Source organism: Uloborus diversus, chromosome 3, assembly GCF_026930045.1.
Source record: "Uloborus diversus isolate 005 chromosome 3, Udiv.v.3.1, whole genome shotgun sequence".
NCBI lineage: Eukaryota > Metazoa > Arthropoda > Arachnida > Araneae > Uloboridae > Uloborus > Uloborus diversus.
Window position 1 is genome coordinate 164,020,742 of NC_072733.1, and position 24,532 is coordinate 164,045,273.

The 24,532-nt window shown below is 33.6% G+C and overlaps 1 protein-coding gene across 1 annotated transcript in view; it reads right to left on the reverse strand.

Annotated features, from left to right (window-relative positions):
- Window positions 1-275: 275 nt before the first annotated feature.
- LOC129219031 (DNA (cytosine-5)-methyltransferase 3B-like) overlaps window positions 276-24,532 on the reverse strand; it is a 91,839-nt gene continuing 67,582 nt past the window's right edge. Inside the window, exons 8-12 of the mRNA XM_054853351.1 lie at window positions 16,308-16,393; window positions 15,270-15,305; window positions 13,325-13,400; window positions 10,655-10,773; window positions 276-763 (exon numbers count right to left, since the gene is read on the reverse strand). Of these exons, the coding sequence (XP_054709326.1) occupies window positions 607-763; window positions 10,655-10,773; window positions 13,325-13,400; window positions 15,270-15,305; window positions 16,308-16,393 (474 nt within the window). The 3' untranslated portion in view covers window positions 276-606. The remainder of the gene's footprint in view (window positions 764-10,654; window positions 10,774-13,324; window positions 13,401-15,269; window positions 15,306-16,307; window positions 16,394-24,532) is intronic.

Below are 24,532 nucleotides of genomic sequence, written 5' to 3' on the forward strand. Positions count from 1 at the left end.
ACAAAATACTAACTTCATTACCATGAATTTCAAGGGTGATAGTGGCTTTTGCTCAGGTATACAAATGTATATGAAATTTTTTACGAAACTGCAAAACACATATGAAATATTTTTTCTGGAGGATAGAACATCAAAATTTTCTCTCTATACTAAAGCAATATTGGTGATGTACAAAATTTGACAAGCATACAAATAAACAATATAAAGAAACTGGAAAATGGATTACTCGCTTACTGAGTAAAAAAAATAAAGCTATTTTCAAATGCACATTAAAAACGAATGAACAAATTGAGATGCAAAAGCGGAATATTTGACAATGTCTGGATAAATTTTGAAAGCTCTTACTGGAAAAACCAGATTACTTGTTCTGAAATACTGTAATTCCAGAGTTCCAGCATACAACCCAGAAAATACCAGAGTTCCAGTGTACAACTGGACTTTAATCACCTCTGACATTTAAAAAAATAGTTGAGAAAATATAGGGGAATGTTTCCACATAAAAAAAAAGCTGCATAACTACAAACAAAATTAAGTTTCAAAGCATAAACTGCTTAAAAAATAGCAAATTCTTAGAAAAATATTAGAGATATTCGATTCAAAATAATATTACATATAAAAGCTTTTTTTGCATTGAAAAAAATGTCTGAGTGGTCGAAGAATATTTTTAATCACTGGTACACTCCATGATCGCCCTAAAAGCTCTCTCCTTGTTGTAATGCTCAGATTACCAGTATCTGTATAATGAAGAGGAAATCCAAAGATTCTAGAAAGCAATTAAACGTGATTTATAGTACATTGAAGTAATCACTATATAGTACTGGCCAAATGTTTTGCAAGTTTGAGAAGTCTATCATTTTTTCAAGAAAAGTCACCAAAAATAGTATTTTTAAAATTCAACTGATTTTTTAGAGTGCAAATGTAGGGAAGAATTTTAAGGAAGCAATTAGTGAAATTTGGTACCAAGAAATAAGGGAAGTTGTAAAACCTCGTGGCTTTCATACCAATAAGTGCAACTACTATAATCAACAAAAGGCAGCCCAAAAACAATGCTTTTTGGTTCAATTGATTTATTATTTTTTTCAGTTCAGCGTAACTAAAATTTAATATTTATTAAATTCTTTTAGGGGGGAGGCAAAATGCTTTCCAATTTGTGACCTCCTGAAAATTTATTTTTATACTACAGGGTGAAGCAAAAAAACTTGGACAAAGTTTGCATCATCAAATGAGGAAATGAGAAGCAAAAGGATACAAGTGGCAAAATTAAAAATTTGGAGATAACCAGTACAAATGCTAGGTGAACCTCTCCTCTGTCTTGGGGCAAGACATTGTACGAGTAGCCCTGGTAGGTGCTGCTGTACAGCATGATTTAGAAAAAAAAATCAATGAAAAACTACCGTTACTCGAAACTTAAAATACTCCACTTGCATCCCTTTGCTTCTCACTGCCTCAAATGGAAGTAAGCAAATTTCTTTCTCATGAATGTGTTTATTTTTATTTTTTTTTTTTTGTCTCTCACTTCGGTTAGAAATGAATTTATAATCAACCTCCTGGTTTATGTTTTGTTTTTTGGCATTTTTTCAATGTCAAGCAAAATATCTGCTATTTTAAAGCTGTTTAACCAAGGAGATCGACAATTGGTTTGCTTGACATACCTCGGGAAACAGTGTTTAATGCAATGTGCCATTTCAAAGAGCCTGAAAATGATAGTCAATGTCCAGAAAGTGTACAAAAATGTACAATGAACACTTTTGTTAATTGTTTGGCCAACAAAAAGCTAGTTCAATGAAATCCTCAATTTCCACGAGAGAGGTCATTGGTGAAACGGGAATATGTGTCTGATCTGGGCTAAGGGCAAAAACAGAGGTCGGACAGAAGCTTTACAAGTTCTAAAAAGTTCAGCCTTTTCTGAAGAAAACAAACTTATGCTGCTCCAAAGATGCCAAAAGCTTTTGACACGGGCTGCAAGTCAACAGTGGGGAGAGATTACTTTCACTGATGAGCAGCTCTTTAACATTCAACCAGCTCATAACTCTCAGAACGATAGGATTTGGTCTGTAGACACTCCATGCATCTTGACAAATGCTGAACACCACCAAAATCCAAATTTGGTCTTAGTGTGTGGCGGAATTTGCACAGGTGGCAAAAAAATATCTAGTTTTTGTGTATGAGGGCGGTAAAATGAGTCAAAAAGTATACCAGAGGGACAATTTAGAAGCTGTTTTACTTCTGTGAGCCAATAAGCACTTTCGCATTCCTTTTAGAAACTCAGCACCAGCTTACTCTTCCATAAGACAAGAGTGCAAGCCAACAAGCGAAAGATGAATTTTCCTGATATGATGTCTGTCGAGTGGGTACCCTACTCGTTAGACCTCAATCCCATGGATGTGTATGGCCTATTTTAGAGTCTAGGGTTTTCTTTAATCAAGTACCCAGTGTATGGCTTATTTTGGAGTCCAGGTCTTCCCCAACTTACACAAAAGTTTGGAATCTCTAAAACAATTTCTTGGGCGGAAAAGGGATAAATTAAGGTAAAAGACTTGAGACCGAAGGCTCAAAATTTCAATAAGCGGTTGCGCTTCTGTATAACTGTAGACGGCAGCCAGTTTGGAAACAATAAAATTTATTGATTACTTACGGTCTACTCATATTACTATTGGTTGTGTTTAGTTAATTTATTTTCAATGAAGTTGAATGAAAAACTGCTTGTCCAGGTTGTTTTTGCCACACCCTGTATATATTTTTTTATGAAATTAAATAATTTCTTGGGTTCAATAAAAGAATCATATTTTGTTTTTAAACCAATTAAATATTTTGACAAAAAATGTTAAGACTTCTCACACTTGCAATACTTTAGTCCAGTAGTGTACATATTTAATTTGAGTAAATTCTGGAAGGAGCAAAGTCTAAGTAATTTTGTTTATTAAAAATTCTTAAACAAGTACATTATCAGCCTTTGTTCAGTTTAACTGAAGCAAAAGAAGCGATTTTGTCTACAGAAAATCATAGATGATCATGTTTAAGGAATAATATCAACGTGTGAATGAATACAGTAAAACCAGCCTATAATGATACTGATGGTACCTAAAAATAATATTGTTATATACAGGTTACCATTACAGAACACTCATGCAAACATTCCTGCCACCCTCTCCTATGTATCCAGTGTATATAATATTAGCCACTTGCGGTGACCAGCTGGTTTGCCTTTTTACGCCATTTGTCTTTCTATTTAAGCAGCCGCCTACGGCGGCTGTTTGGCTTACTTGTCATTCACCTTTTCATGCCAAGATTGCAGTCTTCGGCGGCTGCTTAGATAATTTGGCGGCAGTATCAAGCAATATATATCTTCCAGTACTGTTGTTTTAAATTGAGGGGAGGGGGGGGCAAAAGGTGTACTTTTAATGCACATTTTGTTGGATAATAACAAGGATCATGTGCACTTTTATGCATTATTTTTTCAAATTTGTGAGTGGGGGGGGGGGCCTTGGACCTCTGTTGAAGTTCCTTAAAGACAGGCTTATCTATCTCTTACTGACCATTTACCTATATTGACCTTTATATTTATTGATCCGTCTATACGATCTATGCATATCTACTTTCTTATCTATATCTATTTATTTTAATTTAACTGCCAATCCCTAACAAAAACAAAGATCATGCAAAAAAACATGCCCTTTATTATTATTATTTCAACTTAAAAGAGATATGAACTCATTTATCAAAATAAACAACAAAGCACTAAAACTTATTTGTTGAGGAGTTTTTCACCTTAAATACAGATCAATCATTTTTGTGAATTCATTTATAATATAAACTAGAGGCCCGTCCTGAACTTGTTCAGGTTGAAAAATTATCTGTCTTAAATAAATATTATGCAGATTTTTTTGTTTTAAAATATCATGACATGCAACATTTTTTGTTCCGTTTTTATGAGGTTTTAAAAGAAATGGATTCAATTCATTTCCTAATCAAGGTATACTAATCTTTTCTTCCCTGAGAACAATATAAATCTTCCTAAATGTAACGTCGTAATGCTAATAATTGTACATTTGACCTTCAGTTTTGACGATGGTGATGGCATAACAAATTTTCATTGGAAAATGCAATTACTTATATTGGAAATGGAAATGTGCAAGGACCATGGGAATTCGAGGAATATGAGCTGACAGACCTGCTGCTGGTTCAATAAGAATAATACTTTAAAGCATATTAGTCCATATTGATTTTACTTCGGGGTTCCATTTCCATTGTATTCATAGAACAAATCAAAGTTTCACAATGAAGTTATTGGAATACCACCTTTAATTTTAATAGAATAAATAAGGGCTTTTACAAGTGTTCTTAAGATACAGAGATCGTACAGAGATCCTAAAAGGAGATGACTTTAAACGAGCTTGAAGTATAACTACAAGCGTTCATCTAGGGAACCAATGGAATAGTTTGATTAAAGATACATTTAAAGTAGTTTAAATCTAGAGCAGTCAGTAATAAAGTAAAATTGCGGCAATTTAGTTTATAAAAACCTTGCACACACATCCTTATTGTGCTTGTTGATCTTGGCCAGTGGTAAATTTATTTAACGTTTTTCAGTTCCACGGAGTACGTCGATAAACATTACTTTGCGTTCTGGTATCATAGGCGAGTCGCTGATCGGTTACAAATTTGGTTGAGTGATCAGAAACATACTTATTCAGTAAGTTGTAATCATGTATCTATCTTGTTACATAATTGTTTTTGTTGATTCCCTGTGGCACTGGCAAACAAACCTCCCCCATTGAGTCTTGCTTCATACAATCATGGCCTTTTCTGGGGGGGGGGGGTTCTGTCTGTTTTACACTCTCCTTGCAATGTGTCATCGCACAGATATTTTTCAAATGTTTGCCAAAAAGTAAAAAGAGCAAAAAGTTGATTTTATAGAAAAATTGTTACAAAAAATTATCTGAGTTTAGGATCGGAGTTTGAAAGCTGTATGCATAAAGTAAGGTTAGCTTCAAAGGGTATATTCCTCTAAAAGTCCTAAGAACCACGAATGTTTTCAAAAAAAAGTTCTTAAATGAAAAAAAATCCGATTAGTAAGTAGGATGAATATGAAATATTCTTGATTGAGAAGAGTTTTTCTCAATCCCGGGATTTTGTTCAATCGTTTTCGTCGAAAAAACTTGCTTTTTTTTTCACTTTTTTGCTTTTGCCATTTCTTTTGGATGGGATATTTGTAACCTACTATTTCGTTTTATACGCTTAGATACGTTCATCATGAAGAATAATCCTTGAAATTGTTTTTATGTCCTTTTTCCTCTTCTTTGGTAATTTCTTTCATATATTGAATGTTCTTTGTTCGTTAATGTTTTAACTCTTAACTTTAAGTGAACGGAAACTATGTTCAATTACTCTTTGACTTAAGAACTTTCAAAACTAAATACAACTTAAGTGAATTCTTTTGCAGATGTTTTTATTTTGATTTTCGTATGCATATAATACCTGAAGAATGTATGTAAAATTGCAACTTTTAGAAACACGGCCTCACATTCAGATAAAGCTTTTGATAGTTCTTTAGCTGACAACGTTATTCCTCATCTCTTCCTCAGCATATTGCTCGAAGAGAATTTTTCAACCAGAGATAAATATTCAATTAGAATTTGTTTTTAGGTATATAAGAACAAAATAGAACGAAAGTACTGGTAGCAAAGATAACTTATTAGTTTTAAAAATTCGTAGTAAGACATAAATGCATAATTTATAGCCTATGTAACTCAGTAAGAATGCACCTTTCATGTAGTGAAGGAATTTTTTAAATAGGCTCAGTGGTTTCGGAGATTACCGGGAACATATAAACATACAAAATCCTCTCTCTCTTTATAATATTAGTATGGATAAAAATACAAATACAAATGTGACGACCAGCAACAGGCTCTGGGCCCAGCTAGGCTGGTCCTAGTCAATTAATTAGTCCCCAATGAAGATCAATGGCCCTCTTAAAGCTATCCACTCCCTTGCTCATTACCGCCTCTTCCGGTAAGCTATTCCAAGTGCCCACGACCCTGCTAAAGTAGTAGTTTTTCCTGATTTCCAAGTTAGCCTGAGATTTAAATAGCTTAAAACAATGACCCCTTGTCCTGCTTTTCCCGCAAAAATTTAATCCATTTACATCTTTCATTTTGATAAATTTAAATAACTGAATCATGTCCCCTCTGACTCTCCTTTGCTCCAGGCTATACATGTTAAGCCTATTAAGTCTGGTATCATAATCTAAATCTGAGAGTCCCCTTACTAATTTAGTTACCCTTCTTTGAACCCTTTCCAATACAAAAATATCTTTCTTCAGATAAGGCGACCAAAACTGAACAGCATACTCCAAATGAGGTCTTACTAAACTCCTATATAAAGGCAGAAGAACTTTCTTAGATTTGTTTGAAATAGATCTATTGATGAACCCAAGCATTTTGTTGGCTTTGTTACTAGCAATACTGCACTGTTGACTAAACTTGAAGTCCTGATTTATAAAGACACCCAGATCCATAACATTTTCTGCCTGATTTATGACTGAAACCTGTAAACGATATCTCATTCGCTTATTTCCATGACCTAAGTGTAGCACTTGACATTTCCCTACATTAACTGCCATACCCCATTTATCTGCCCACTTAGTAATATGATCTAAATCCTCTTGCAGCTGTTTTACTTGTTCTTCATTTTCGACAATCCCCATAACTTTTACATCGTCAGCAAAACAATTCATACTTCCAGAAATATTTTCATTGATGTCATTCATAAATATAATAAACAAAAGAGGCCCTAAAACTGATCCCTGAGGAACCCCACTTAAAACATCGCTCCAATTAGAATGATTTCCTCTCACAACTACTCTTTGCTTCCTACCAGTAAGCCAATTTCTAACCCAAAGTAAAGTTTTTCCTCCTATTCCAATGTCAGCTAACTTGCTGAGAAGAGCAACATGCGGTACCTTGTCAAAAGCTTTTTGAAAATCAATATAAACAACATCCACACATTTTTTGTTATCTAAAGCTGAGGTAACCTTGTCGTAGAAATGCAATAAATTGGTAGTACAGGATTTACCTTTCCTGAAACCATACTGCAAACTAGTCAACAGACTATTAGTCTCTAAGAACATCATGATCTTAATTTTGATCAAAGTTTCGAAAATCTTACAAATCACTGAAGTCAAACTTACAGGTCTATAATTCCCAGCAATACCTTTAGACCCCTTCTTGAAGAGTGGCGTTATGTTAGCCAGCTTCCAGTCCTCTGGCACCGTCCCCGAGTTATAAGAAGCATTGAAAATATTCAAAATAACATCCACTAATTCCTCTGCACATTCAACTAAAATTTTTGGATAAATATTATCTGGTCCCGGAGCTTTAGTTGCTTTAATCTTTTTCAAATGAAATAATACCTCCTCCCTGGAAAATACAAAATCCTCAAGCTGTATAATAGCTTGTGTCTTGTTAGTGTCAACTGTTGAGATACAGTTATCGTTAAACACACTGGAAAAAAAGTTATTTAGAACATTTGCAATATCCCTATCGTTTTGGATTAAATTTCCATACTCATCAACCAAAGGCCCAATTTGACTGTTTCGAGCTTTCCCAGAATTAGCGTAAGCAAAAAACCTCTTAGGGTTCCCATCAATGTCATCTGCCAGCCTTTGCTCCAATTCCCTTTTCTGAATCCTTACCAAATACTTAAAATTTCGCCTTGCCTTACCATACTGGAGCCTCTCCGCACTCTGACCAGTTTCTTTAAACTTACGAAAAGTGGCTTGCTTATAATTAAGAGCTTCTTTAGTCTCCCTGGAGAACCACATGGGCCAAATTTTGGTACTAACACCTTTTCTCCTAAATGGAACATAGTCCCCAACGGTTTTAGCAAGTTTATCCTTAAATTCCGTCCACTGCTGATCTACGTCGCTATTTTCCAACCCTGATGAAAAAACCTCTTTCAAGCTCTGCCTAAGTGCAACAAAATCAGTGTTTCTGAAATTGGGCACAAACCTAAAATTATTATCTTTGCACACTTCAAATTTAACCCGGAACCTAATGCTGTTATGATCACTATCTCCAATATGCTCCCCTACACTCAACCCCTGGACAAAACTACCTATGTCACAAAAAACTAGATCCAAAATCGCCTCCTCTCGAGTTCCCTGAGTTACAACTTGATCTAAGAAACAGTCACCAATTACTTTTAAAAATTCCTCTTCTTTGCCATTACCAGGGTAAAAATTATTCCAATCAATACCCGGAAAATTGAAATCCCCCATTATGATAACGAATCCCTTACTGGATATGTCACTAATAATACGGTACATCTGTTCATCTTGTCCCTGGTTTGAATTAGGTGGCCTATAAATGTTTCCAAAGCGTAGCTTTTTGCCCTTACTGCTCATCAACTCCAGCCAAACCATATCAATATCAGTAGGCTTATCATTTATGACCAATTCATTGCAAATAAAATTGTCTCTAACATAAAATAAAACCCCACCACCTCTTTTACCTACTCTATCCTGTCTGAACAAATTATACCCAGCAATATGTAATAACTCTGCATCAGATTCGGTAGCCCATGTCTCTGTAATTCCAATAACATCCAACTTCTCATCCATAACTATGCTTTTCAATTCATCCATCTTGTTCCTAATACTGCGAGCATTGGTATAGAAAACTTTAAGCATGCCTAAGTTGCTTTTATTTAACACCCTGAAATTTCCTAAATTACAATTTTTAACATTACTACTCTTGTTCGTCACTTTATTTCCATTTCTAGCAATACCCAAAAAAATTTCATTCTCTCGATACCTGATGCTTGAACCATGCCCCCCATTCCAACTTAGTTTTTTGACTCCGAAGCCCTTAAAATTAATCCACTAACCATTTTGACCCCTGTAGAGCTCAGATGCAGGCCATCCCTAGCAATCCAATCCTGTTTACAATGACTCCATACATCAATGAACCTGATACTGCGCTTTTCGCAAATTGACTTCAGTAGCAAGTTCATACACCTCGCACGTTGATTTAGCCAGCTCCTATGCACTCCATACCTGGGAAGCAAATCAACCACTTGGACATTCGTCGAAAAGCTGGTTGCTTTATCCAACAGGGATTCCCATTCCCTAGAAAACTCCTAATTTTTACTGTGGCCTACATCATTTGTTCCCACCCACAAAGTAACCATGTCCTCCTTATTCAATACTCCCTTCTTTTCAGCAACCATATTAACGTCTTTTACCCGAGCCCCTGGTAAACAACACCTAGCCACCTTACGCTTTACTCTCCCAACTGTGTTACCCACCTCCCTTACCATAGAGTCCCCCAAAATTACACCCTTAGTTTCCCAATCTAACTCCTCATTTGAAACTTCCCCCTGAATCTCTGGAACATTTATACCCTCTACAACTGGCCTACACCCTAATGCTAACTGGGCTTCCAAAACTAGCATCTTAAGTCTTAAGTCTGAGAGTTCAGCACATTTAGTGCAAATATAATCCTCCTCAAAAACAGACTCATTTTCCCCCTTATACAGGCAGAACATATGACATAAATCACAAGAGATCCACCTGTCCCCCTTCCCACTCTTTACCTCTTTCATAATGCATATAACACCCATTTCTACTCAGTGAATATGTTCCAAAAGGCAAAACAGAAAAAAATGCAAAAAAAAAAAAAAAAAAAAAAAAACACAGAATAAATACTAAAAGCAGCAGTAAATAAACAGAGTTGCTACACCCAATAAAGCACACAAGATCAAAAACCAGGAGATCACCACATGTTAGGCTTAACTCCAAAAAATGCAAAAACACTTCAAGAATACAATAACAGCAAAAATGAGCCCCCAAAACACAATAAAACTAAATTACATGATAAAGTGAAGTAAAAAAACCTAAAACTAGACAGTACTAATGAAAAATTATAGTAAGAAAACACTTATCAAATTAGCAGCAAATAACACTCCCTGCATCACAGGCGCCCTCTAGTGGCCAAAAAAAAGGATAGCCCAAAATGCATTCAAAATTGCAACTTTTGGAAACATGGATTAATATTGTCTATCTACTTGAACTCAAATACTAATTTACTCGATGCAAATCTCAATTATAATTCATTTAAACCAATTTTGATGCATAAACATCCTGCAACTCAAAATAGCTTGCAATTTCCAAGACTAAAAGACCTTGCTATTTACCTTAACCTCAGCAGCTTCAAATACATACAATGGTTTGTGCAGTTCATATGCCAGTATTGTGATCTTTTACTCTGTCACATATTTCCATCCCTCAACATAGTAGTAGTAGTCTGTTATGGTGTTGCAGTACAACTGCAACAACATAACAGAACCTTTGACTGTTTGGTCACTGTGGGTGCGAGACAATAGGAGATTGTTTTTTGTTTATAACAATAAAACAGTACGAAATATAAACTGGTGGCAAAGACAAACTATTGGTTCAAAAAATTAGTATAAGTACATATATGTATAATTTATAGCCTATGTCACTCAGTAAGAATGCACCTTTCACAGAGTGAAAGAATTTTTCCAATAGTTGCAATGGTTGAGGAGATGATCTCGAACATACATACAAAACCAAACATACAAACACCCGCTCTCTCTCTCTCTTTATAATAGTAGTATAAATAAGAAAAGTTACCTTTCAAGCTCTGTAACCCATATCACATCACATTCTCCATTCATTTCAACTGGCATGAGAGTTGACTGTTCTTGAATCATAGAATTACCATGAGTAGTTACAGTATTGATTTTATCAACCTAAAATATTAATTAAAAATTAGCATATACAAACATACAACACAACCATGACCATTTAATTATGCTCACAGATGCTACATCTAGCAAAAAAAGACTAGTCGGTGATGAGGTGATACTGTTCGGTGTGTCATAAATATAATCCTGCTAATTGAACATTTTGCTATCAACAAAGAATATTTCCTTCATGAGATCATTAAGAAAAGTTAGATAGAATGAAGCTACCATAAAATTGCTTTCATTAATCAATGGTATTAGAACAAGATATTACAGAACATTTATTACGAAGGCAAGATCATGAATTTCATAACTTTCAGTGTCACTAACTATAAATAAAAATAACTCGGCATGGATTTCACCCTGTCAAAACTAATTTTACATTGTGTCAGCAAGATAATTGTCAGTATCATAAGAAGAAAATAGATAATTTTCAGTGGAATCTATTGCCGTATTTTCGGGAATTAGTGCGGCGGTGTATGCAAATTTTTTTTTTAAAACCTTGGTATGAACCACATAACAGGTACAGCAGATAGAGTGAATACTCCCCCCCCCCTCCCAAGTTAAAAAAAATTTCAAGTGTTACAAAAAAGTTGAAAATGCTGCCAATAGATGATACCACATTGTTTCCTTTCATTTTGTGACATCCTACGACCTTAGGCAACAAGTGAAGCAGAAAGGGGGGAAGGGAGTTGAGTCGGCGATTGCACGTGTTTCACCGAATAGAAACACTGAATCACGTGGGCGAGCAAGCAACATCGGAGCAAAGGAGGGACATTGGGTCAGGGAGAGGAGCATTGTTAGCAAAAGTACTAGTAGGAAAGCAGGATAGAGGTTTCAAATTTGTAAAGGGGATTTACCCCTCTCATGAAAGTGGTTGCTCGGAGTGGTCAAGCAACCTAACTGGAAACTAGTTTCTCCATTTCCTAGCTCACATCGTTGTATCTTTTGCTGTTGTTCATGCGTTCTTAGTTTATCTTTTCTTTACTGAGTTGCTTTTGAAATGGTTCCCAAGCAATTGAAAAGTTATAATGCAGCTTTTAAGTTAGAGGCAATAACAGAAGCAAAAGCAATTTCGAATTGTCCTGCAGCCAGAGAGTTTGGCATTGACAAGAGATGTGTTTGCTGCTGTAGATCGAAGAAATTAAACATTGAATGGGATGGCGGATAGAGGGATGGCGAAGGCAAAACATGCAAGACGAGGATTTAAAAATATTTTGTTAACATTATTTAAAAACAATATTGATAATTAATTTTTTTCTGTTATTTGCATTTCATTCCAGCTTTCTTTACTGTGCTTTTATGTTGTTTAACGTTGGGTGAGGCACATACATTAAATTTTTCTTTTCTTTGAGCATACATTACGATGCAGCGCTTACTCTCGAAAATACGGTAACCCTTGGAAGGGCAGTGGTCGCAACCTGAAGACACCAATTTTTCCTTTTTTTTTCCACCTGTTTTGAAATAAAATTGTTGGAATCCATTTCTTTTTTCTTCAATGAACAACAATACATGGCAGCACCCAAGATTTCTGAGAACCTTCAAATACAATGTTGTTTGAAATCATTTTCAATGCTAAAAAGTAAGTTATCTTTTCTAATATAAACTCTAAATTTCAGAAGTTATTTATCATTATTTTTATTATGGTTAGTAAGAATGTAGCAATAATTCGACTAGATGAATGACAAATCTTGGTTTATTTATAGCATTTTCTTGGTGACTTCACAGCAAAGTCACTGCAAGACTGTAACATACAAAATTGTACAGCACACACATAAATCACATCTGGAATAAACACAGACGGAGTTCGAAATTCTCTCTCTCTCTGCTGTAAAATGAGATTATTTATTCTTGCTGTAATTGATCATGCATCAGGATAAAACTTGCTTTGAACAGTTTCCCAAAAAATAAAAACCCAAAACTGTCATCAACAAACAAAAAAATTCATCTTAGCCTTGATTTTCTTCTTTTTTAAACATTAATTATGAACTTTCTTATCAACCAAGAAAGTGGAACTAAGTTTATCCTAAGTTAAACAAATCAGAACTTTCGATTGGTATGAAAGTTTAAAATGTGCAAAGAATTTTGCAACTAAATCAAGATATTCATATAAAAATTTCATAAAATTGAAGTTAAAAAAAAAAAAATAATTAATTGTAAAAATATCTTTCTATGGCACAGTACAATGTGAATGATATAGGTTTCATCTGACTTCTTCAATAATTTGTATTGGAAATGGGGAGGAAAAGCTGTAGGTGTTAACTTGATATGTTTTACCATGCAGTGATGAGCATGCAAATAACAATTCATCAATACATACCCTAGCTTTGTTTGCAATTAAAAAAAAAAATCTGTAAAGCTGCTGATAACTCCCAACTATTTCAAATTTCTATAACTTTAGCTTAAAACTCGTGACACTTTCATGACTTTTGAAAGCAGTAGACATACTCTATTATTGTGCTACACAGATAAAACATTTCTTTAAAAAACATAATGAAATTAGTTACAGAAATCAGCTGAATTTTTTATTTTATGAAAAACTAGTTTTAAAATGTACCATAGCTCTCCTTCCAAGATTAGTTAAGAGTGATTCATTTAGCAGGCTTTCATCCAGTGAGTTAAAGTTAACTGAGCTGAAATTGAAAGAAAAAAATCATTGTATCAAAATATATTAAATTTTTTTTAATTAAGGCACAATATAAACACTGAAAACCAAAATCATGTTATGTGGTGGAAAAGGTTAACATAAGAGAAATCTAACAAACTGATCAAATGATAAGGAGATGTGTAAGCCTTGGCATTTTGGAGAAAACCCCTCATTTGTGATCAATGCCATTCAAGCATATGTGAGTAGGCTTCATCATTTGAGCTCATTGGGTTAATATTACATTCAAGGGCACAGTCAGGATTTTTTTTGGAGGGAGAGGGATGAAATTCAAGAAAGGTATGATAAAGAATAGATATAAAGACTAAAGTCTGTTGCAAAGGTTTATTCTAATATTGGAAACAATGGTGTTTTATGGGGAGAGGGAGTAATGGACAACTCAATTTTTCAACTGGAGAAATATTAATTGGAGTTTCACTCAGCTTAATTATTTAGAGTTTTGAAAAAGATTCATTAAAACATATTTTATTTAATTATTTAGATACTAGAAAACAACCAGTCATGGTATGACAGAGACAAATTGACTTTTTATCAGAGATTGGCCTTCAAATTTCATGTGTTCCAATAAATATCTGTACCTCAAAACCAGACTAACGTAATTCACATTTTCACTACTTTTCACGAGAGCATAAAAACATTTGTTTACTGCATAGGAAGGTTGGGACTCTCACTCTTATAAACCTGGGCAACAAATACAATGGTTTTTCTCTTTTTTTTTTTTTTTTTTGCAAAATTATTGTTATGGCTTAATGCAGAATAGGAATCTATTCTTATAGACTGACCACCGATGATATAGAATGGCAAACATCCGGTTAACAGGCAGAAATAGACGCATCTATTCGTTATTAGGAATACAACCTTTTTAAAATGAAATTGCTGTATTTTAGTTTCTCCAACAGTAAAATAATGTCCTCACACTAATCATTTATTATATGATCTACGGTTTTATACTAAGGTAGGGATTGACGGACATAAGTACATATATTTTATTGCCAGTTTCATTGTTGGTGAGGCCAGAACTCAATCAATGATTTTGACTATTATATATATTTGAGCATTTAAAAAAATACTTGATAAGCACACTGAGTAATTTGAACTACTGGTTTAAAATTCTTTTTTACATTTTAAATAAACGTTTAGTCGCTTGAAACGTAAAACACAATTGTTATAAAAAGAAAACATTATGTCTGTCTTAAAATACAGAGCTTTGAAATGTTCCCTAGTAGAAAAACAAATTTAAGCAGAAAAAATGCATGAATGAGTGAGAGAGAGATGATGTTATCAATTAGACTTTTTTTTTTCTTTCTTGCTACCCCATTCAAATAATCAAAAGTTGACATATAATGCACAACTAATGTATTCTGAATAAAAATGCTGAAAAGGAGACTTAGCTACAAAACAGAGCGAAAGAAAGATACACCAAAATAAACAAAAGACTTACTATTTGTGAATTCAAAAAAAAAAAAAAAAGGAAGAAAAAGAAAGGAACTAATCCAGTAAATGGTTTATGAAATCTTAATTTTCAGTACCTGTGATTTCTGCAACTACTATTAATGTAATAAAAAAAATCTGCTTGTTATTTAGGAGAGATGAATGGTATTGAAGTGAAGAAATTACAAAAATAAATAGCTATGTTTTGAAATTCCATTAAATCACATTTTCAATGCAAAAAAGTTTGAAGCTTTGAAAAGTACTTTGTTGTGACTGCTAAAATAAAGAAACTGCTAGATTAGACTGTACTCAAGTAACTGGAATTTCTTTCAAAAGCCTTCATTTGCCACAAGAGGTAAAAGAAGTACAGAAATTTTGCATCAATGCTTTGCATACAATTACTTACTTTTCATCTTGTAGTTCATTCCAAAAACTCTCAAGTCTAAAAAGAGAAAGTATAAGTAAGTTTATATATTTATATCTAGGTAACAAAAGCTTCAGAATAACAGTAAGGGTTGGCTAATACATTCTGTTTATACATTTTGTTAAAAAGGTTGTGTGAACTACGCTGTCACATGTTCAGTAGCTCAAAAGAAAAAGGTTGAGTACTGCTGATACAGTACATATTAATATTTAATTCAAAAAATCAAAACAGTACAGCCTGATAGCAATATAAAATCCCATCCACATTTCCCTACTTGGTCTATAATATCCAATGGTTGTTCTATCAAATGAATCAAATGGCCTAAGAAAATTCAAATGACACAACTGCTAAATATAAAATGAATAAGAATTATCCATGAATTAAAATGTGAATAAAATTCAAACTTAATAATGATTAAAAAAACAAAATATACTTTACTTTAGTCTTTCAAAACCAATGGTTTTACATGAATATTTAAATGAACTAATTTATACACTATAAAATACAAAAACACACCATAAGAATTGATAAATGAATGAAGACTTTCAAGTGAAACTTTTTTTTTATTTTTTTAATCTGAATGATTTGCATTTAAGCTGCATAAAAACTTTTAATGGTTTATGCATAATCACAAATGTTAACCTTTTTATTAGAGATCAACAGTTGAAACCAGTAGCAGTTTTAAACAAAGGAACACTGCTTTTCTGAAGCAATTTAAAGATCTCTGTAACTTGTTTTGTAATAGGTATAATTTTAGACACAGCATTAATGTCCCTGCCTAACTTTGGATCAGTTTTTTTTTTTTTTTTCATTTTAGCAACAGATAACTACAACAATCCGAACTTGTAGACTGGGGAAATACCAAACTGCTTTTTATATCCAGCAATGTTTTTTACACAGTTGTCAAATCTAATATGCCATGACACTATACTTAACAGAAGATACTTAGTTCTTTTTAAAAAGTTTTTATGTGCTCGTTTTTTATAATATAAAATTACTATTTAGCACTCATACACTTACCCTTTCATTCCAGGAATATTTCCCCAATAATTTCGCAACCTTCTTTGAGGAGATATATATATGGCATCAATAAGAACTGGTTCCACCTTTAAAAAAGAGAGCTTTTTGAATCAAGTGAAATACTTAACATTACAAAATGAATTGACATTCATTTTAATCCTCTAGGCAGTTGGAACACACTCACTCAATGTACAACTACAAATCAGCTCAATAATACTTATGGTTGTTGCATCGATGGTTAAAAAAGCACTAACCAAGTGTACAAGTATGAAATGCAGTTTATTTTTCAAAAAACATGTTCAATTTGAATGAATGATAAAAAGTGCTTCATTTAATGCTCCATGGTTTCTAATGCATTTTCCCTATCTTTCAAGCAATTTGTGAACCTAACCTCAAGAAGAAAAAAAAAGATTATAGAATTATTCATTGCCCCATTTTTTCAAATTCTAGCACCCATTAACCCATTCGGGAAGGCAGCCCATAGAAGATAGCGCTCCCTGAGACCGACAGCTGTTACATGCAGACTGCGCGTACAGGTCCGGGGCAATTTCTCCCGTGAAGCCTAATGCACAATTTCGGAAAGTATTGGGTTACATAATAATGGATAAAAATTACACTTTAAGTAGAAATGAAAATTTTTTTAATAAGTGATAAAATATATCATAATTTCAATCATAACAAAAAAATTTGATGAAAATAACCAATATTTAACAATAAAAATACAAAATATATTGTTTTTTACTATAACAAAAGTACCAAAACTAAACAATATATTTTGTACAAAACAGGAAAAATATTTGCTCTTAATATTATGAAATACTTGAAGAATATTGTAACAATTAATATTTTAAAGCCACATAAAAAATTTCAAAGCACGGATCAATGCGCATTGCTCATTTTACACTCACAGGTAGTGTTTCGTCTTTTACTGTGCTTTGAGCAAACTATACATCTCCATCTAAATTCTTTGCCTTCTTTTTCAGCATATGATTTTAGAAAGTAAGAAGAACTCCAATAGAAATAATTTATAGTTGTTTCAATGTCGCCAGAAAGATCCAGAGATGATCACTCATAAATTTAGATATTTCCTCCTTAGAAAGATAATGTGTTTCCCATGGCTTCACAAATGAATCTAAACGCAAAACCCCTTGCTAGAATATCTACGATTAAATCCCATTATAATTGGAATTGAAACTAGAAACAGCCATTTCAAAATGAGTTTATGTTTCCCTTTTCACTTGCTAGCACATGTTTATGTTTTCTTTCACGAAATCCAAAAAATAAGACACTTGAGGGAATGGGGGTTTTCCCATTGAATGGGGGTCCTCAATGGGAAAACCCCCATTTTTCCCATTGAGGGAAAAATACTAATGAGGGTCCCCATTAGTATTTTTCTGACGTCAGAAAAATACTAATGTTCGAGACCAATCATTTGAATGGAACATAGATAAGTAATGTCATCTGCTAACAGACATTTTGTTCCAAAACTAACCCGCAAACGCACGTTGTTCGGATTTTTGAGCAGCATTGGCCGTCACACAGAATAGAGTCATTTTGACGGGAAGAGCCACTGAGGCAAATTTGCATTTTTTGTCCCAAATGGGTTAAAGCTGCTCAGTAAGTGCATGACTCATCGATGCAAACAAGTATTATTTGGACAAAGCTAGGTCTGGTGCATGGCAGGGATGAAAACAGCCTGAAGTCAAAAAAGAGAAAAAATTGCGAGACTTAAAATTTGAATACATTGATCCCTCGCTACTTCGTGCTTCAACTTTCGCGGCTTCACTACTTCATGGTGTTCTGCTCGCGTTTCTCATTTTCAACTGACGACAGTCGTGTTTTTAAGAGGATCGTTCGCTGTTGAAGCGACGTCCTGAACTTAGGAGATGGATATTAGGATTTTGCCATGAGAGTTAGGGACTTAAATTTTTTTGAAACATTTTAGAATAATTCTTGTTAGGGTGTCAAATATTTTTTTGGAAAGATGTTCTTTTGGAACATGAAGATTGATTTGAGTATTGTTGAAATCCTTCATACTTGCTTATACCATTTACAGAAGTTTTTATGATTTACAGTTGTTAATTATTAGATTTATAAATAAAATGATTTAGCTTTTCAATTTGAGTTCTGACATTTCATTCACTAGATAGGGTCAGGTGGAGTGAAATGGGTTATGCTGTGTATTTTTATCAACAAAAATTTTTGATCAGGCTGAATTTTTCTCAAACTTTACACAAGTTATGAGGGGCTTTTTGGCTACAATTCTGATTTTTAAAAAGTTTCTGTGTAAATTGCTGGGAGCACTACACTGACATTTTGTTTCTCAAGTCACACGTGAATTTTTTGGAAGCCTGACAAACTTCTTAAAATCTTGCTATACATTTTTTCTCTCTTGAAATTCTCAGGTGTTATCAGTTAGAACAGACTTTCATCTACAATTTGCAAAAAACAGGTAGGAAAAGTATTAATTCTTTCTTCTTTTGTTGCTATTTTCATGTGGTGGGGTGAAATGGGGCATAATTAGGATTAGCGAATTTTAATTCATAATGAGAGTAAATTGACTTTTAAAATCCATAAGTTGGTCTTAAACGGAAATTTAGAAGATTTTTAAATGTAACAAAAATAAAGTATGTATTATTAATGTGTAGAATTTAAAAGCTAAACTTGCCATCCATATTTACAACCTATTTCGTAGTAGCTACTCTTTCATAATTCAAATTTTTTATTTATTCAATGAAAATGCCTGGGGTGTATGTAAGAAAAAGGGAACAGAAATATTCAGACTCTGATTTAGAGGCTGCACTAATTGAAGTTGAAAGTGGTTTAGCAATTCCTGCAGCTGCAAGGATGCAGATGATAATATGATAATATAGAGAAACACTGAGGAGATGGGTCTCCAACACACAAAGTCGAAAAGGTTCGGGTGGACGTACAACGCTAAGTGAAGAAGAAGAAAGATGTATTGCTTCAGCTCCACAAAGTGTGGTTTCCCATTTGATAAAAAGATACAACCATTGTTGCTAAGGATTTCATGAAACCAATTCTGAAAAATGCAATTATGGCACTCTTGGCATAGAGTGGACCAGGAATTTTGAAAAAAGGTTGGCATACCACTTATGTAAGGGGAAGCCAGAATTGCTCACGAAAGCAAGAGCCAGGACATCTTCTAAGAAGCAGCAACCGAATGAAACCTAACTCTTGGATGAAGAAATGTCTGAGTTGCTTATGCAAGAACCAACATCTGGGGAGTGGGCTTTTTTCTAATACAAGGGGAAGAAATCATCAAAAGAATTCGTTGATCACTTGACAGAAGTCAATGACCAGGATTACAAAAACATAAATTTTCTATGAAAAGTCAACTCAGGCAAATACTACATCTTCCCTGAGTAAGAAGATACAGACATTGTTTCTAGATGTCGAATTCTGAAGACATTGAACGAACAGAATTCGATTGTTGTGGACATTATATTTTTGAGTTTTAGTTCAAAATATTTTGGTGTTGAATAAGTTAAAATAAATAAATGGTTCATTGGAAACAATTTTGTTCAGCTTTTGTACGTGTTTTGGTAATAATTTCTTAGTTATTGTATATTTCTATTGCTATGACCCATTTCACCCCATTAAAACCCATTTCACCCCACCGTGGGGTGAAATGGGTCAGATACTTTAATTGCAATTTTCAGATTGTCAATGAAAACAAATTTCAATGAGAAGCAACTTAAATTAAAGGGGAAGAGTCAGATGTAAAGAAGAAATTTTTAAAAACGTACAAAAAAAAGTTTATGGGTCTGCAAATGGCATCATTTAAAAAAATAGACAAAATCCGCCCTGTTTCACCCCACCTGACCCTAGCTACAGAAATGTGAAATAGAAAGGCATCTGCTAAACCTTAGGTGTTTACCTTCCTTACTGGAGCTAGACACAAATTGTTAGGTCAACAGAAATGGGCGTTGCAAAACAATGCGCGTACAAGTATTCAGCAAAAAAAAAAAATACATACAAGAAGTGTTGAAAATAATAATCTACAAAAAGTTATAAAGGTTTATATAAGTAATAGGACGGCATAGTAGACAAAAATGAGCCAGTGTTACGGAAACGAATGCAATCTGATTTCTAAATGCATAAACGCTGAAGCATTCAACGTCATTCTCGAGCCTTTTCCCCTCCCCACGCACAAAACAAAGTTTCTTTCTTCTTTCTACTTTAGAAAGAAAACGTGAGTCAGCAAAAATCCCGACGGGTTGAACGCGATTGCGATCAATCACTGGAAAAAGCTCGGCGGCCAGAAAATGAAAAAAATACAAAAAGCGGAAAATTGCGGATCTGCGGAAGATTTTCATCCCTGGCATGGAATGGAACTTTAGGGCCAAGTGCTTAGAATGTGTTCACGAACCAATTTTCCAAATGTGATGGAGCATTGAACAATTGAGCATGAAAAAAAAAAGATTTTTGGGTAGCCTATTTTGGTATTCTAGCCTTTTTTCCTGATTGAAAATAGCTGTTTGACTAATGCCCAATTGCTTGGAAAATTATTTTTGTGTCTGTGAGTCATCTTCCTTAGAATTTCATACTTTTTTTTTTTTTTTGCAATTTACCAAGTTCCTTGTCAGCAGCGTCAAAGTAACCATTTTTGAGATACCTAAACTATCCTTCACACATATCTTGTAATGGGGCATATTCACCATAAGCTTCTCAAAGTAATCGATATGATTCATCAGTAGTCTTCTTCAAATAAAAGCAAAAAAATTCGTGCTGTCTACGAATGCTCTCTATTCCATACACACTTTAACACATTGAATGCAACAACACAATGTAATTTATCCAATTTATCACTTGTGCATGTCTGATACTTGTTGATGACACAAAGGAATGGCTCAGGGTTACGTTTTTATTGTACAAACTACAATGGCGAGGCAACTGTTTTCTGAAATCTGCATTTCAAACTTCCTGGTAAATGGTGCAACTAGAATTTCTATAATATAAAAATATCTTCAACCAAGTAAATGTAATTAAATGAATATTTTACAAGGAAATCTGGTGGATTTTTTTTTTTTTTTTTGTTTTGTTTTGTTTTAACCAAATTTTTTAGTAGTAGCATAAGAGAATTTCAATGATAAGGAAATCAAATAGAAAGTGAAGTTATTTTAATGTATCCGAACTTGCTTATAATGAGCACTGATTTAACAAAAGCTCAGACATAACCAAGAAACTAGATATACTTTTTTAGTTACAATCTTAAGATTGTGGTAACATGTGTTATGGTAAACAAATATTTATGGCTCACATTTAATGAGTAATCCCTGCTTGTAATAAGCAATTATCTTGAGATTCATTGAATTTCCATCAACTTCCATTCTCTGGCTCAGTTAACCCTTTGATTTTTTTTTTTTTTTTTTTAACATTCTGAAGTCAACCGAAAGTTAGTGGGGAGATGCATTATTTTGAAATCAACTGGTGACAGACTTTATTTTTTATTTTATGAAGTACATTAACCAAAGGATACTGCAGCTAAAATTCAAGACAAAGCAGCTAAATCAATTAATGAAATGTAAGAATTAAATTATTTTAACCAAGATTCCCAGAAGCAAGCTGCTATTATGTCTTCGTTTGGGGATGTTAATGTCTGACAGTCTTTCGGATGGTCACTATCCATTCTGCCCTGAATGAATAGAGGGCAGATCTCATTGGCAAAGATCGTAAGATTTCAACTTGATTCAGTTGGTGACATCACTTTGGCCATTTCTTCATGCTTGATGTGAATTAATTTCTTGATGTTCTAAGTAGTTTATATTTTAAGCAATTTACTTTTTGAGCTACTATTCCAAAAGAAAGGAAAAGTGATGGATGGTAATTTATACTCTTAGCCTTCGAACTATAAACAGGAATAGGAACATGAATATTAATAACGTATGGAATCTTTGTTTCTGAGGGTTTTGTTTCAACAAGCTTTTTGTTTTTGTTTTAATGTTGGATAGTTTATTCCCTTTTGTATATTTTCTAATATATATTACACAATGTTTATTAATATCATTTTGCTTTGGCTTAACTAATCTCATTCTAATGAAAATGAGATTAGTAAATAGCGAATCACGTGATCAATTGCTTTCTGTGGAGGATATGAATTGTTTTAATCGTATGAAGCTACTTTTCTCCTGTGGTTGATTTCAAAAGTTAGGTTTTTTTCCCCCCATTCTTGATGAAAATATACTATTTTAGGGCTCAATTTGTGAATTTCAACCACCATGCGGCGCATGAAAATGTTATCGGACATGTAATTTTACATCATAGTATTTCACCCCATTGGGTACCATTTTTCCATCCGGCCGATTTAAAAAGTTATTACAAATTAATGTATTCATAAAGAAGAAAAAAATACATTTTTGGGCTCAATTTGCAAACTTTGACCACCTCGCAGAGCATGAAGATTTTATCTGACCAACTTGAAATTTCACATTTAATTGTTTAGTGCTAGTGGACAACTTTTCTCAACCTGGCTGATTTGAAATTCCGAAAAAAATACTTCAATCCACCCTAGAGTCTAAGAATCGAGGTTCCACTGTGTATGTGAATCTTTGATGTTGCTGACATGTTTTTCACAAGCACTCAGTTATAACCAGGGCTACAGAGTCAAAGACTTAGTTTGGGCTGATTTTGGGGAGTGGGTCATTTTGTTCATAACTTTGCCAGTGCTACCGAGTTAGTCTGATTGATTTTGGGGCAAAGGAGTCAGAGTCCAAGGCTCTGAAATCCCAGAAATCTGCACCAGAGTTGGTCGTTTTCCCTTGACACCATAGCCCTGGTTATAAAAAGGAAATATTAGAACCTCCTCATGCTTGTTATAAACAAGTTAGGCTGTATATAAAAGCAGCTGTACAAAAAAGATCCTGAAGTACCATTTTTAATCTAACAATATGTTTATCCCAACAGTGCTTAATTTACCTGAAAGCTACCAGCAGCTCAGGTTCTGCACTTCTTATCAGTTTTACATGAATTTTTATTTATTCCATAGATTTCAGACTATTTATGCATTAAATAAGTTCTGAATACTATACTGCTATGCTAAGCACAAAAGTCGTATCTGCAGCCAACTTCAAAATGAGAAATTGCTCTTTAAACTTTGATATGAACTTGCATTTGGTTCAGATGCCACGCACCTTTGAGTCCACTGCTAATGCTATATGCACTGTGCATCACATTTACTCACAATGTATCACTAAAACACTACATTCGTGATGTGGTTGCTACACTGTTTTTACCATCTCGTTCTCAACTAGGACTAAAATACCATCAATTAATGAATGAAAAGGTTAAAAACAATACTAGATTATGTGTTTCATTACATTAGATCAACAACAAAATATTGATCTAACATTGGTTAAACAAACAGAGTGTCACTCACTGGAAGTAAGAAAACAGAAAAAAATGCTCACTCGTTTGCTGCCAACTCGTGATTATATCAGAATTTTTCACTTATATCTTACTTAAGAAATACAATAAAATTAATGATGTAGAAGGAGTGGAACATACAAAATTATTTTCTGAAGCACATACTCGAAAGCAGAGAAGGTTAAATTGGATTTTAAAGCAGTAATTTGTGATTTTAGAGCAGATATAAATACATTTTTAAGCGTAAACACACTATTAGACATTATTTCTTATAAATGGTAGCATATACATACACATATTCATTTTCCCATAGTTCAAAAAAATGGGATAACGTTTGAAAATTCTTCATAACTGAGCATAGTGAATGTAAATCACTATGCAAGTGTTTCTCAATGTTTTCGAACTCAAAAGTTGGTAAAATATATTTTATGGTTATTAAATAAAATTATACTTTAGACAAGGAATGTTTATTTTTTTTTTTTTGGTTCATAAATATGTTTATTACATTTCATAATCCTACTTTTTAAAATGCATATTTTGAAACAATGTGGCAAAACATTTCAGGTTTCTTTTGGAAATTTGAAGGTAATTTATGAGTTAATTTTTTATTTCTTCATCCATGGAAAAAAGCAGAATAGAATGGAAGTTTTTATTCATTTTAGTAATAATTTTCCTAAAATAGCCACAGCAGGGCCATAGATAGGGTGGGGACCATGGAGACAAATCCTCCCCCGAAATTCTTGGATACATACTTTTCATATTTTGAATTCCAATAAGGCTGCCATTTAATTAGTCAGTACAACCTTTCTTGCATAAGTTTATTTTTGAATTTGTTTTTA